General features: G+C 43.4%; 1 protein-coding gene across 1 annotated transcript; it reads right to left on the bottom strand.

Moving 5' to 3' along the window:
* Positions 1 to 5449: 5449 nt before the first annotated feature.
* Positions 5450 to 6598, bottom strand: LOC131149529 (uncharacterized). The gene is made up of 2 exons (XM_058100062.1): positions 6207 to 6598; positions 5450 to 6164 (listed from the first exon to the last, which is right to left on the bottom strand). The coding sequence occupies exons 1-2, from the start codon at positions 6596 to 6598 to the stop codon at positions 5450 to 5452; spliced, it is 1107 nt and encodes a 368-aa protein (XP_057956045.1).
* Between the last annotated feature and the right edge of the window lie 6582 nt (positions 6599 to 13180).

The following is a 13180-nucleotide window of genomic DNA, read 5'->3' as shown; positions in this document are numbered from 1 at the left end:
TTTTGGGCACTGGTGGCACTAGTATTGGGGGATTCAAAAGGTACTCCTTTATTTTTTTCAAAGGCCACTTGGCACTCTTCGTTCCACTTTTCTGGGTTGTTCTTTCTCAGCAGCTTGAAGATGGGTTCGCAGGTGGGGGTTAATTGAGATAAGAATCGAGCAATGTAGTTGAGCCTACCCAAGAAGCTTCGCACCTCCTTTTCAGACTTTGGGCTAGGCATCTCTCGAATGGCTTTGACCTTGTCAGGATCTACCTCAATCCCTTTCTCACTCACTATAAACCCTAATAGCTTCCCGAACGTAGCACTGAAGGTACATTTTTCGGGATTTAACTTCAATTGGCACTTCTGGAGCCTCTCGAACAATCACAACTTAACGATCATGTCGTCAACATAAACCTCAACCTCCTTGTGCATTAAGTCATGAAAAAGGGTTACCATAACCCTCTGGTAAGTGGCTCCGGCGTTTTTTAGTCTGAATGGCATAACTTTATAACAGAAAGTCCCCCATAATGTGATGAAAGTCGTTTTTTCCTTGTCCTCAGGTGCCATCTTGATTTGGTTGTATCCCGAGAATCCGTCCATGAATGAAAATAAAGTATGCCCCGCCGTATTGTCCACCAGCACATCAATGTGTGGGAGAGGGAAGTTGTCCTTAGGGCATGCTTTATTTAGATCCCGGTAGTCGATACAAACTCGTACTTTACCATTCTTCTTGATTATGGGGACAACGTTGGCCATCCATTCAGGGTACTGGGCCACCTCCAAGAATCCTGCCTCAAGCTGTTTCTGTACCTCCTCCTTTATTTTGAGTAACATCTCCGGCCGCATTCTCCTCAGTTTCTGCTTTACTGTCTTTGAATCCGGGTGAAGTGGGATCTTGTGGGTTACTAAATCTATGTCTAAACCTGGCATGTCTTGGTACGACTAGGAAAACACGTCTCGGTATTCCCTTAGTAATTCAATCATTTTGTCTTTTTCTTCACCCTTTAGTAGTGCCCCGATTTTCACCTGCTTGGATTCTTCCTCGGTTCCAAGATTAATCACGATGGTGGAATCGCTACTGGTCAAGGTTGGTTTTTCATCTAACTTTAACATTCTTTCCATTTCAGGGGACAAGTTTATTTCTTGATCTTTAACTTCGGTTTCATGGATTAGATTTTCAAAGTTAATGTCAATTACTTGGTGAGGGATTCTAGTGTTGTTATTTTCTTTATTCCTGCATGAAATTAACAAACAAATTTTGACAGTTGATTTCCAAAATGCACATAAATGACAAGGAATGCATGATTTATTTTCATTAAGGAGCTTCCCCGATTTTCAGTGGCCGGGGGAATACAAAAGAAAAACAAAACTAAACAAATCCTGAAAAAAAAAAGATCATTACATGATGATATCTGATAAATCAAAAGAACTCCAGTTCTGAAGCTGTACTCCTGGTTGGAGATGACAGATCCACTCCGTAGAAGTGTTCGAGGGGACTTCAGCATCCAATACTGATATACTCAATTGCCGCAATTCTGCCTCCAGGTCGGATTGACTGCTTTTTACGAAGGTCTAGCTGATGGACGGGACGTACAATCCTTCCTTGGAGCTTGTTTCACCAGTGATTCGTTCCACCCTCCGCATCTTCTTCTCTTCAGCTTTCTTCCTCCGGTCTGCTGCCGTAGGTATGTAGCCAAGGCCATATCTATCTTTCACTTCCTTAAGCATTAACGGCTTTCGGATCCCCTATAGGTATTTTCCAAGTCCTTTTCTGGATGGTACCCCTTTCTGATCATTTCAGACGCCATCATATGCACTGCGGCGAAGATCTGAGGGGGTGGGATTGGAGATCCTACTGCTATAGTTGCGACATTTATGATCTCGAACGCTCAGAACGAGTCCCCCAATTCCTCTTCCTTGACTTCCACATAAGGAGTGGAAGTGGGCTTTGTTATCATAACATCGGTTTCATCATATACAAAAACCAATTTCCCATCCACAACAAATTTGACTCGTTGGTGCAAAGAAGACGGAACTGCCCCGGTGTTATGTATCCACGGCCTCCCCAATAAGCAGCTATAAGATGGGGTTATGGCCATGACTTGGAATGTAATGTTGAAGGTGACCGGCCCAATTTGCATAGGAATTTTAATAGATCCCACCGATTCCCTGCGGGTGCCGTCAAAAGCCCGCACAGTCAAATTGTTTTGCCTTATGTAGGACGGGTCAACAGGCAGTTTTTGTAGGGTCGTCATGGGCATGACATTCAAAAATGACCCATTATCAATCAACACTCATGCAATCATGTGATCTCGACATTTAGCGGAAACATGCAACGCCTAATTATGCCCCTGTCCTTCCACGGGGATCTCCTCATCAGCGAATGTAATGTAGTTGGTAGTCATAAAACCACCAATCACGTGGTTAAAATTATCGATGCTGATGTCTTGGGGAATATAGGCCTGATTAAGAGCCTTTAATAGGGCTTCCCGATGGGCTTCCAAAATCAACAACAGCGACAAGATAAAGATATGGGCTGGCATCTTCTTCAATTGGTCAATGATGTTGTATTCACTGTGTTTAATTATTTTCAAGAATTCTTTGGCTTCCTGAGATTGAATTGGCTTCTTCAGGTTCCTATTCTGTTCTTGGCTAGGTTGCACTTTCTCCAAGACCTCCGGCATATAAACCCTTCCACTTCTGGTTATCCCTCTTACTTCAGCAGCACTGCTAGTTTCTCCTTCGGTGCGTACTTCACAATTGTACCTCCATGGCACTACCCGATCACTGCGGTATGCGAAAGGGTGAGGGGCTGAGATCACTACCCGAACTGGGGCCTCTAGGACTTGTGGGGTTTTTCCCATGATGGGGATAAATGGTCTGTTGGTGAATTGGGGATGGTCAGATTCCCCTATAACTGAAACTTTATTCGTTTTCTGAATACGGCTAACTTCCACTCGTTTGCTGTCAATCAAGCTACTTAGAAAAATCCAGAAAGTCTCACATTTTTGTACTGATCTTTTCATAGTATTTTGGCATGTGCATGGGGCGCCTTTAGGGCAAATAGCCTTTAGTCCTGCTAGGCCTGCCGTTGTCAGTTCACTATACACCCAGTCTAGCGTCATTTGCTCCCATCTTCTTTCGGATTTTCCCCATCTTGTTCTTCGATCATTCCAACATTGTCCTTTCCATGGTCAGGCAAAGGATTTTCTTGAATACCAACCGGCTTCCCATCGAATGACAACCAACCCGCATCCCTCAAATCTTGCACCTTGTGTTTGAAGGCCCAACACTGGTCAATAGGGTGCCCTGGAGAATTGGCATGGTACGCGCATCGGACCTCGGGATTATACCAGTGCGGGGAAGGATTTGTGAGAGGAATCCTAGGGATGGTAGATATCATACTTTGTTCTAGAAGCTGGGGGAATAAGTCTGCGTATGACATAGGAATTGGTTCCACTCTCTGAAAACTCTTGGGTGTATTCCTCGTGTGTGTCTGCTGGCTCGGGCGAGTTGGTATGTTCGGCTGGGCTGGCACAAGCGTGGGGGCCACAAACTGGGGCCTGGGGCCCATATGTAGTGTTTGGTTTACTACTGGTTCCATGTAGAAATTTCCCCTAGGTTGTTGACTTCAGCTTCTCTGCCTTAGGCTCCTGATAGACCCCTGTATCATTTGGGTCTCTTCTTCCTTTTTACTTTTGACCCACTTCTTACTTGGGCCATTATCGGTAGTGCCAGTCTTTATCCGTCCAGCTTTGACGTCGGCTTCCACTCTGGCCCCTGCCGCTACAATGTCCATGAAATTATGAGGGGTGGACCTTACGAGATATGAACGGTATGGATCTTGTAACGTCCCTACGAACATCAATATTGCCTCACGGTCGCTGACCGGAGGGTCCACTTGAGTGGTCGTGTCTCTCCAACGGTGTGCATACTCCCTGAAAGTTTCTGTTGGCTTTTTCTCCATTTCCAAAAGAGACATCCTGTCTGGAGCCATTTCCAAGATATGACGATATTGCGCTTCGAAGGCATTGGCCAAGTCACCCCACGTACGGATCTGGGCCTTATTCTGCTGGACATACCATCTAGTTGCCGTCCCGTTAAGACTGCTTTGGAAGCAATGCATCATCAACTTCTCATTATCGGTATAGGCGGCCATCGAATGACAATACATCCAGAGGTGGGTCTGAGGGCATGTGGTCCCGTCAAACTTCTCGAAGTCTGGCATCTTAAACTTTGGAGGAAGGACTACATTAGGCACTAGGCAGTAATCTGAGGGTCTAGCGGTACTGGCGGTCCGAGTCCCCTCTATGGCCCTTAGCCGCTCTGCCAACTCGTCACAACGGTATTCCGTCGTGGTCTTGCTTGTCCCTACACCCGCAATTGCTGATAAGGGCATCCCCATTCCTGTCACTGCTGGGATAAAAGGTGGCGTGCCATGCGGCGGTTTCTCCGAGGTGAATGGGGGCGGACCAGAAGATTGCCCATGAATTAGCGTAAAACCAGGCGGGTGGATAGGGTCATTTTCTTCTTCATGATCTTGATCTTGCACTGTCTTCTCTTTGTTCAGCAGTAGGTCCAATATCTTCTTCAGCTGATTGCTCAGCTCTTCCTGCCCCTACTCGATCCCCAAAACACGGCTCTCTAATTGTTCTGCCATGGCCTTAGCTTTTCCGCGAGTGTTGTACGGGTGCGTACTTGCCTCAATCTTGCTGGATCTTAGTCACGTCAAGCTTGTTTTCGCCTCCTTATCATGAAAAACCGCATCCTTCAGAACAAATGCATGTAATGGATGTTTATGAGTATGTATGAAAAAGGTGCAATCATGTAGTCCTATGTGCTTTAGCCAAGGTTCCAAAAAAAAATCCTTATCATTTCATTTCAAATTTTCATACATTTTTTAGTGAAAAACACATAAAATTTCCAACTAGTCTACACAGGTGTCAGATCCTGATTTCCTGGTCCGCTCCCGACGAGGCAGCTTGAATCTTCTGGGGTAGGTTTTGACTTTGTGAGAGCCGCACTATCCACCTTCTATTTCAATGCTTTGTACTGGGCTTCCCTGGCCTTACTTACACAAGGCTCCATCTTTTCAAGCACTTTGTTGAAATGGTATCTCTATTTGTCATACCGCTTTTCTAGGTCTTGTATGTACTGAGATTTTTCCTCAATTTCTGCTTTTGACTCCCTCAGTTGTTGGACCTTTTGATCAAGCACCTTTTGAAGTCTCTATTTCTCCTTTCTCAAAACTACCGATGCTTTCTTTGACGGTGAGCCCTGAATCTTTGGTCGCTTGCTTGGTTCAAGTTGAGGATCTACCGGACCTTGTTTTGGAAACTGTTCTCTGGAGGTCATTCTTTCAGACGGACACATGGTTTCTCTCGGCCATTTCTTGTCTGTCAGATTTTTTCCCTCACACAGGAACCGAGGTTCACCCTGTCACATTTCTATAGCTCATAACTCTCCTAGACTCCCGAGTTCTGACCGGTTGCTTCGACTATGTACACATGCCTCCATGATACAAAAAATTCCCGGATCTTCCTTTTGCTATCATTATCTTCATATGTGAACCAAACATCTGCCAGTCCATAGGTCATGGGTACGAACTGTATTGCGCCTACTTGCCTTCGAAACATAAGCGGTGCATAGGATATTCCACCCAAGGGACCTAGCAGTGGGACCCAAGGAAGGTTTCCACATTTGTATACCACTTTGGGTTGGTCGATCCACGGTGCCTGCCATACAATCCCCTTGCTGACTAGATTCTGTAGTCTGTCTTTCCTTTCGGTCCTACCGGCGTGTTCCTCCCAACGAGCTACTTCAAACTCTGCTAAAGGTATTCTGATTGTTGAGAAAGAAGCGCGAAAGAATCCCTGGATGCATGACAAATGGCTCATCATCCACACATAAAGCAATGGCACATAGCAGGTCAAACGAGCATGTCTCCTAATTCGGCATCTGTTAAGAGATCGGAACGTTTCGGCCAGAATACCATAGACTGGATTCAACCCTTCCTTTACTTGTGCTACGAAGGTAATGGTGGCATGATCGATGATTCCCAATTCCTTCGGGAAGATAAGCAGGCCGTAGATGGCTAATGCCAGCAGATGCAGTTGGGCTTCTTCCTTTCCTTCCTTCTCCATCAACTCTCTCAGATTCTGGACCTTAACCTCGGTGACCCTGAACAAATCCTTGATGATAGATGTTCAAGCGGGCGTGTACGTTCTGTAGGGCGTTGGTAGTTTGGCCAGATGCAATAGTGAAGTGTATTCCTCTATGGTGGGAGCAAGGTCTACCCCATCCAGAGTAAAGCAACAATACGATGGATTCCAGAATTCCACCAATGCTTCAATCATGTGGGAGTCTACGAAAACATGCAAAAGAAAACCGATGTACTTGTACGTCTGAGAAAAAGTCAATCGTCCCTGAGGCGTCCACCCCTTCCAAATGTCTCTCAGCTCCTTTAAGGAATTGGATCGAGCGTTGATGTCAACCCTGTCTGGTATCTCCAACACCGATTCCTTACTTGTGTTGTCACCCCTCTTCTTTTGCTGACTTTTGAAGTACAATTGCACTACTAGTTCAGTTTCATGATGGACTACTGTGCTCTCCATGAGTCGGATTTTAAACAGAACCTTGGCCAAGCAGATGACAATGCCTATTATGAAATGCATCATGCAACATGTTTTAAATCTCAAGTTATAATCATATAAGGTCACAGGGAGAAGGATGGAGCCTCTGTCCCAACCCCGGGGTAATTATGTACATAAGGTCCTCCGAGGCTCTACCCTAGGCAAGAGATTATGGACAATCACATGTGGTTAAGCTCTATCCTTATAGACAAAAGGTTCCCAGATTGAGATTCCATCCTCACATCCATCCATTATTCAGAACACATACTTAATAAAATAGCAAGAGAAACAAAACATCATGCTTATCTAAGGTACTGCTAATCACATGCTTAGCAAAAACAAACAGAACCAAACACATGTTTATTCACGAATCAAAACAAGCAAGGCATTCACAATTATTCATGTATATGCAACCAAATTTGAACAAGAATGAAAGGGAGTAATCAAAAAGGCTTATTTAGATTTGAGATCGGGATAATTCTTAATTAATCACTAGCTCAACTCTCAAACGTCCTCAGCAGAGTCGTCAAGCTGTCTCAACATCCCGGACCCGGCCCAGAGAACCAATCTCTGGTTAAAAATGGGTTCAGCTTGCGAACTGGGAAGAATGGATGGAAATGTGTGATTTTAAAAAATGTGATTTTTTTGGAAAACTATGTGTGGTGGAGTCGCCACTAACCTTTAGAAGTGCGGTTATAACACTTGATTGCTACCCCATTAAGGGTAGAATCGGCCTGCGTTACCAGAGTCGGGCTCGGGAGTACGGTTACGCGAGGGGAAGGTATTAACACCCCCTACACGCCCGTTCTTACGAATGGTACCAGATTAATAAAGAATTATCCCGAAATAAATGTAATAAGTCTTTAAAGATTACTCCCTTTCAAAAATCAAAAGAATGAAAATACTATATAGGTATTCCCTCGTAACCGGGGCAATCTAGTACTCCGAAGAGTCAATGTTCTTGTTTGCAGTCATCGGGAACGAAAATCGAAGATAGGATACAAAATACGCTCCCAGGGGTTTTGTAATCTATAGGTTTTTTTAGTATCAAAAATAATATTCTGGGAGGTTTTTGAAATTTGTTCAAAATTGGATTACTTTTGGTGCCTAAACAGATATTTTTGTGATTTTTCCCAAACTTTCCAAATAACCCAAATAAAATCAGTTGAAATCAAAATGTGAAAATAATTTTGGAATTTCTGAATATTTTGTGATTTTTGTGAATTTTCTGGATATAATAATAGTATATAAGCGAAATGGAGAAAACCGGGGTGAACCGGTACGGGAATGGTGAACCGGTCAAACGTTGACCAGTTTGGGGGAAAAACCATTTTAAGGTCTTGGTCGAGACCAATGATCTTTCGGGGTTTTCCAATGTTCTTCCGAATACAACCGAATTTTAGACAACAATCATGAAAGTCATAGTTTTAAAGATATGACTTTAGAATGTATTTTTGAAAATTTTGAATGTTAGGAAACAGATCTAACCTTTGCCAAATATGTTGGAAACTTTCTTGGATTTTCTTCAAAAATTTTCAAATGTAAATAAGTTTCAAAGCCTTAAAAATTTTTGAATTTTCTTTGAGAATTTTTCTGAATTTTTGTGTTTTTTATGAAGTTTCCTTTTTTTTTTTTTTTTATGGGTTAAAAAGAAGCTATTTAAAATAAAATAAAAAATGAAATAAAATCAAATAAACCAGCAGAGGCCGGTTCGGGAAAGGGGGCGGAGATGTAACATAGGAAGAGAAAATCCATTGGTTTTACCCATCGTCTTTTTCTCCTCCGGTCTTCCTTTCTTGTCTGTGAATCTGCAGGGGTTAATCTACAACATCTTCTCGAGGGTTATTCTTGAGCTCTGACTCGAGGCACTACGGAGTACCTTCTTCGGACGGGGTGACTCGACACCGGTAGGAAACGGGATCAGTCGACCGCTTGATCTTCTTTCGTTTTCCTCTACTCCAGTCTTCTTTTCCTATTGGTGAGTCTACTAGGGCCACTCTACATCGTCTTCCCGAGAGTTGTTCTTGAGCTCTAACTCGAGGCACTACGGAGTGCCTTCGTCAAATAGGGTGACTCAGCACCGGTAGGAAACGGGATCAGTTGACCTCTTGATCTTCACTCGAAAAAAACTAGCTTCACAAACTTATAATAGAAAACTTCAATATTTAAAATCTTCTCCTTACCACCACTAAGAACTCTCCTCCCTTGTGCTTGGAATGAGAGGGCTATTTATAGACTTAACTTGGGACAAGCATGGGAAAGAAGACATAGGGGAGTCATGATGGGGGGAACCAAGTATGGCGGGAAGAATGATGAAGGGAAATTAGCATGAGAAGAATGATAAAAGGAGGTAACATGACATGTAGTGAGTGATGATGGGGGAAACAAAGTATGAGATGAAGAATGATGAAGAGAATATAGCATGGGAAGAATGATAAAGGGAGGAAACATGACATGTGGTGAGTGATGATGGAGGGAACAAAGTATGGGATGAAGAATGATGAAGGGAATATAGCATGGGAAGATTGATAAAGGGAGGAAACATGACATGTGGTGAGTGATGGTGGGGGGAACAAAGTATGAGATGAAGAATTATGAAGGGAATATAGCATGGGAAGATTGATAAAGGAAGGAAACATGACATGTGGTGAGTGATGATGGGAGGAACAAAGTATGGGATGAAGAATTATCAAGGGAATATAGCATGGGAAGAATGATAAAGGAAGGAAACATGACATGTGGTGAGTAATGATGGGAGGAACAAAGTATGGGATGAAGAATTATGAAGGGAATATAGCATGGGAAGAATGATAAAGGGAAGAAACATGACATGTGGTGAGTGATGATGGGGGAACAAAGTATGCTTGCATTTGACAAATTAAAATAAATAATAATAATAATAATAATAATAATAATAATAATAATAATAATAATAATAATATGAGGATTCTAGAAGCTGTGCGGAGCCCATCTGAGATGTGTGGGGCCCACGCGCCATGTGGGATCCACAAGTCGTTTGAGGGTTACAGGAACCCGAGCTAGCAAGGCATCGGATATGTGGATCCGAGCTAGCGTACTAGAGGGGGTAACGTGCACCGGATGTAGGAATCCAAGCTAGCGTACCAAGAGAAGTGGGGCCCACAAACCGTGTGGGGCCCAATGGAGATAAGTGGGGCCCACAAGTAATGTGGGGTCCACGAGCCATTTAAGGGTTATAGGAACCCGAGCCAGCAGGCACAAGCATGCCAAAGGAGGTAACGTGCATCGGATGTAGGAATCCGAGCTCGCGTACTAGAGCGGGTAACGTACATCGGATGTAGGAACCTGAGCTAGCGTACCAAAGGGGGGTAACGTGCACCGGATGTAGGAATCCGAGCTAGCGTACCCAGAGTAGTGGGGCCCACAAACCATATGGGGCCCAATCGAGATATATGGGGCCCACAAGCAATGTGGGGTCCATGAGCCATTTAAGGGTAATAGGAACCCAAGCTAGCAGGCACAAGCATGCTAAAGGAGGTAACGTGCATCGAATGTAGGAATCCGAGCTAGCATACCAGAGCGGGTAACGTGCACCGGATGTAGAAACCCGAGCTAGCGTACCAAAGGGGGTAAGGTGCATCAGATGTAGGAATCCGAGCTAACGTACGAGGGAGTAACGTGCATCGGATGTAGGAATCCGAGCTAACATACCAAATGGGGTAACGTGCATCGGATGTAAGAATCTGAGCTAGCATACCAGGGGGTAACGTGCATCGAATGTAGGAATCCCAGCTAGCGTACCAGGGGGTAATGTGCATCGGATGTAGGAATCCGAGCTAACGTACCAGGAGATGTGGGTCCCACAACACATATGGGGCCCAATGGAGATATGTGGGGCCCACAAGCCATGTGAGACCTACAAAGATGTGTGGGATCCACAAGCAGTGTGGGACCTACAAGGATGTGTCGGGTCCACAAGCAGTGTGGGACCTACAAGGTTGTGCGGGGTCCACAAGCAGTGCGGGACCTACAAAGATGTGTGGGGTCCACGATCACCATGGGACCTACAAGAATGTGTGGGGTCCACAACCAATGTGGGACGTACAAGAATTTGTGGGGTCCACAACCAGTGTGGGACCTACAAAGATGTGTGGGGTCCACAACCGTGTGGGAAGGTTTTGACATGAGGTCTCCTCTGAAAGGCCTGATTCAAATTGGGGTGTCTACAACGGTTTTAAAACCGTCACTAATAGTGTTGTATTAGTCATGATTTTTCAGAACCGTCACTAATAATGAAAATATTAGTGACGGTTTTAGCAGTCGTCACTAATACAAAACTATTAGTGATGGTTTAGAATCGTCACTAATACTTTCGTCACTAAAAACTGCGCGGTAAACAATTTTCGCGTGAAAATTTTTTCAGGAAAATATTTACGGCAATTCTATGGTATTAGTGACAGATTAAATTCATCACTAAAAGTCACTTATTAGTGACGATTAACAAACCGTCACTGCTAATAGTTATGAATATATAAAAAAAAATCTAGTTAAGGGTATTAGTGACGGATTGGGATATCCGTCACTAATAATGGTGTATTAGTGATGGTTCTGAAATCATCCCTACTAGTGTTTTTATTTTAAAAAAAAAATATTAAAAAAATTAAGTTAAGGGTATTAGTGATGGATTAGAAGATTCGTCCCTAATAAAAGGATATTAGTGAAGGTTTTGAAACCGTCACTTCTAGTTTTTTATTTAAAAAATATTAAATAAATTTAGTTAATGGTATTAGTGATGGTTTGGGAGAATCGTCACTACTAATAGGGTGTTAGTGACGGTTTTGAAACCGTCACTAATAATTCTTTTATTTAAAAAAATAAAATAAATTTAGTTTAGGGTATTAGTGATGAATTTGTAGATTCGTCACTATTGGCCCATTATTAGTGACGGATCGACAACCGTCACTAATACTACCTGTTTTTAAAAAATTAAAAATATTAAATTCAGAGTATTAGTGGCGAATTTTTGAATTCGTCACTATTTGTCCCTTATTAGTGACGGATTTGAGAACCGTCACTAATAATTCCTTTTTTTTTTAAACAAATAAAAAAAATTTCAATTCAGAGTATTAGTGACGATGTTGTAAATTCGTCACTAATAAGGGACTAATAGTGATGAATTTTTAGATTTGTCACTAATACTTCCTTTTTAAATATATATATATATATATATATATATATAAATTTAAGTTCAGCATATCAGTGATGAATTTATAAATTCGTCACCATTGGGGTCTTATTAGTGACGAATTTCTATATTCGTTACTACTAGCCATTATTAGTGACGAATTTTGGACCGTCACTAATGCTTTGCTATTTATATATAAAAAAAAAATAGACAAAGAGTAGTAGTGACAGTTTTGAAATCGTCACTAATGCCCAAAAACCTTTATTGCTTTCCGCCGGATATTTTCCCACGCTGCTTTCCCCTCCTCCAACTGGCCTCTTTCCCTTCCCTCTGCCTGCTCCCGCGAACCTCTCTAGCTCCCAGTCGATCTCTCGCTACTCTCGGCCGCAAACCACCGCTCCAGCTCCTCCTCTTCCCCTCCTACTTCGACGATCCTCTCTCCCAGTCTCACCCTACTCTCGATTGGCTGCAAGCCACAGCTCCAGCTCCTCCTCTTCCCCTCATCTTGCTCCGGCGATCCTCTCTCCCAATCTCCCCATGCTCTTAGCCGCAATCCACCACTCCAGCACCTCCTCTTCCCCTTCTGCTCCGGCGATCCTCTCTCCCAGTCTCCCCCTACTCTCGATAGGCCGCAAGCCTCCGCTCCAGCTCCTCCTCTTCCCCTCATCCTACTCCGGTGATCCTCTCTCCTAATCTCCCTCTGCTCTTGGCTGCAAGCCACCGCTCCAACTCCTCCTTCTCCCCTCCTACTCTGACAATCCTCTCTCCCAGTCTCCCCCTGCTCTTGGCCACAAGCCATCGCCTGCAAGTCGACGAGGCTGTCGCTTGACTCCCCTCTCCCGCAAGAGACCGTCTGCGAGTCGCCAGAGGTCATCACCTGATTCCCCTCCATCACAAGTTGTCACCTGACTCCCCCCTGCCACAAACCAGTGCCTGTGAGCCGCAAGCCACCACCAACAAGTTGTTGGAGTCCGTTGCTCTTCTCTGTAAGCTTATTTTTCTTTGTATCTGTGCATTTGTCAATTTTTGGATTTTTATCAATTTTTGGAGTTTATATCATCAAACGTATTTATTTCATTCGATTAGATCTGATGTTCATAAAAAATTCAATTAAAAGGCATATTATAAGAATGTGTAATAATGTTATATGGTGGGACATTAATGTTTAGTTGACCATAATGTTCATCGTGATTTAGTTTCAAAAATAGAATGCTTTGCTGGTAGTGGATTATGTTTCTTGATTTGCACATATAATGAGATTTGGTGTCAAATGGTAAGGCACTGTTGTATGCTAAGACCAGTCCACTATTAGTTTCCCATGGGGTCCTGCTAGTCTAGGTTCCTATGTGAGTGATATGTTATGAGAAGTCAGATATAAACATAGGAAAAGGGAAAGGACA

This window comes from Malania oleifera, chromosome 1 (genome assembly GCF_029873635.1).
Source record: "Malania oleifera isolate guangnan ecotype guangnan chromosome 1, ASM2987363v1, whole genome shotgun sequence".
Lineage (NCBI taxonomy): Eukaryota > Viridiplantae > Streptophyta > Magnoliopsida > Santalales > Ximeniaceae > Malania > Malania oleifera.
The sequence above is the reverse complement of the archived record's forward strand: the minus strand, read 5'-3'. Positions and strand labels throughout refer to the sequence as shown.

What these genes read in the sequence shown, in the direction of transcription:
- LOC131149529 (XM_058100062.1), bottom strand. Translation starts at nt 6,598, where the DNA reads ATGGAGAGCACAGTAGTCCATCATGAAACTGAACTAGTAGTGCAATTG. An exon ending in CTACCAACGCCCTACAGAAC is followed by an intron (nt 6,165 to 6,206) that starts GTACACGCCCGC and finishes GGATTTGTTCAG; the next exon opens with GGTCACCGAGGTTAAGGTCC.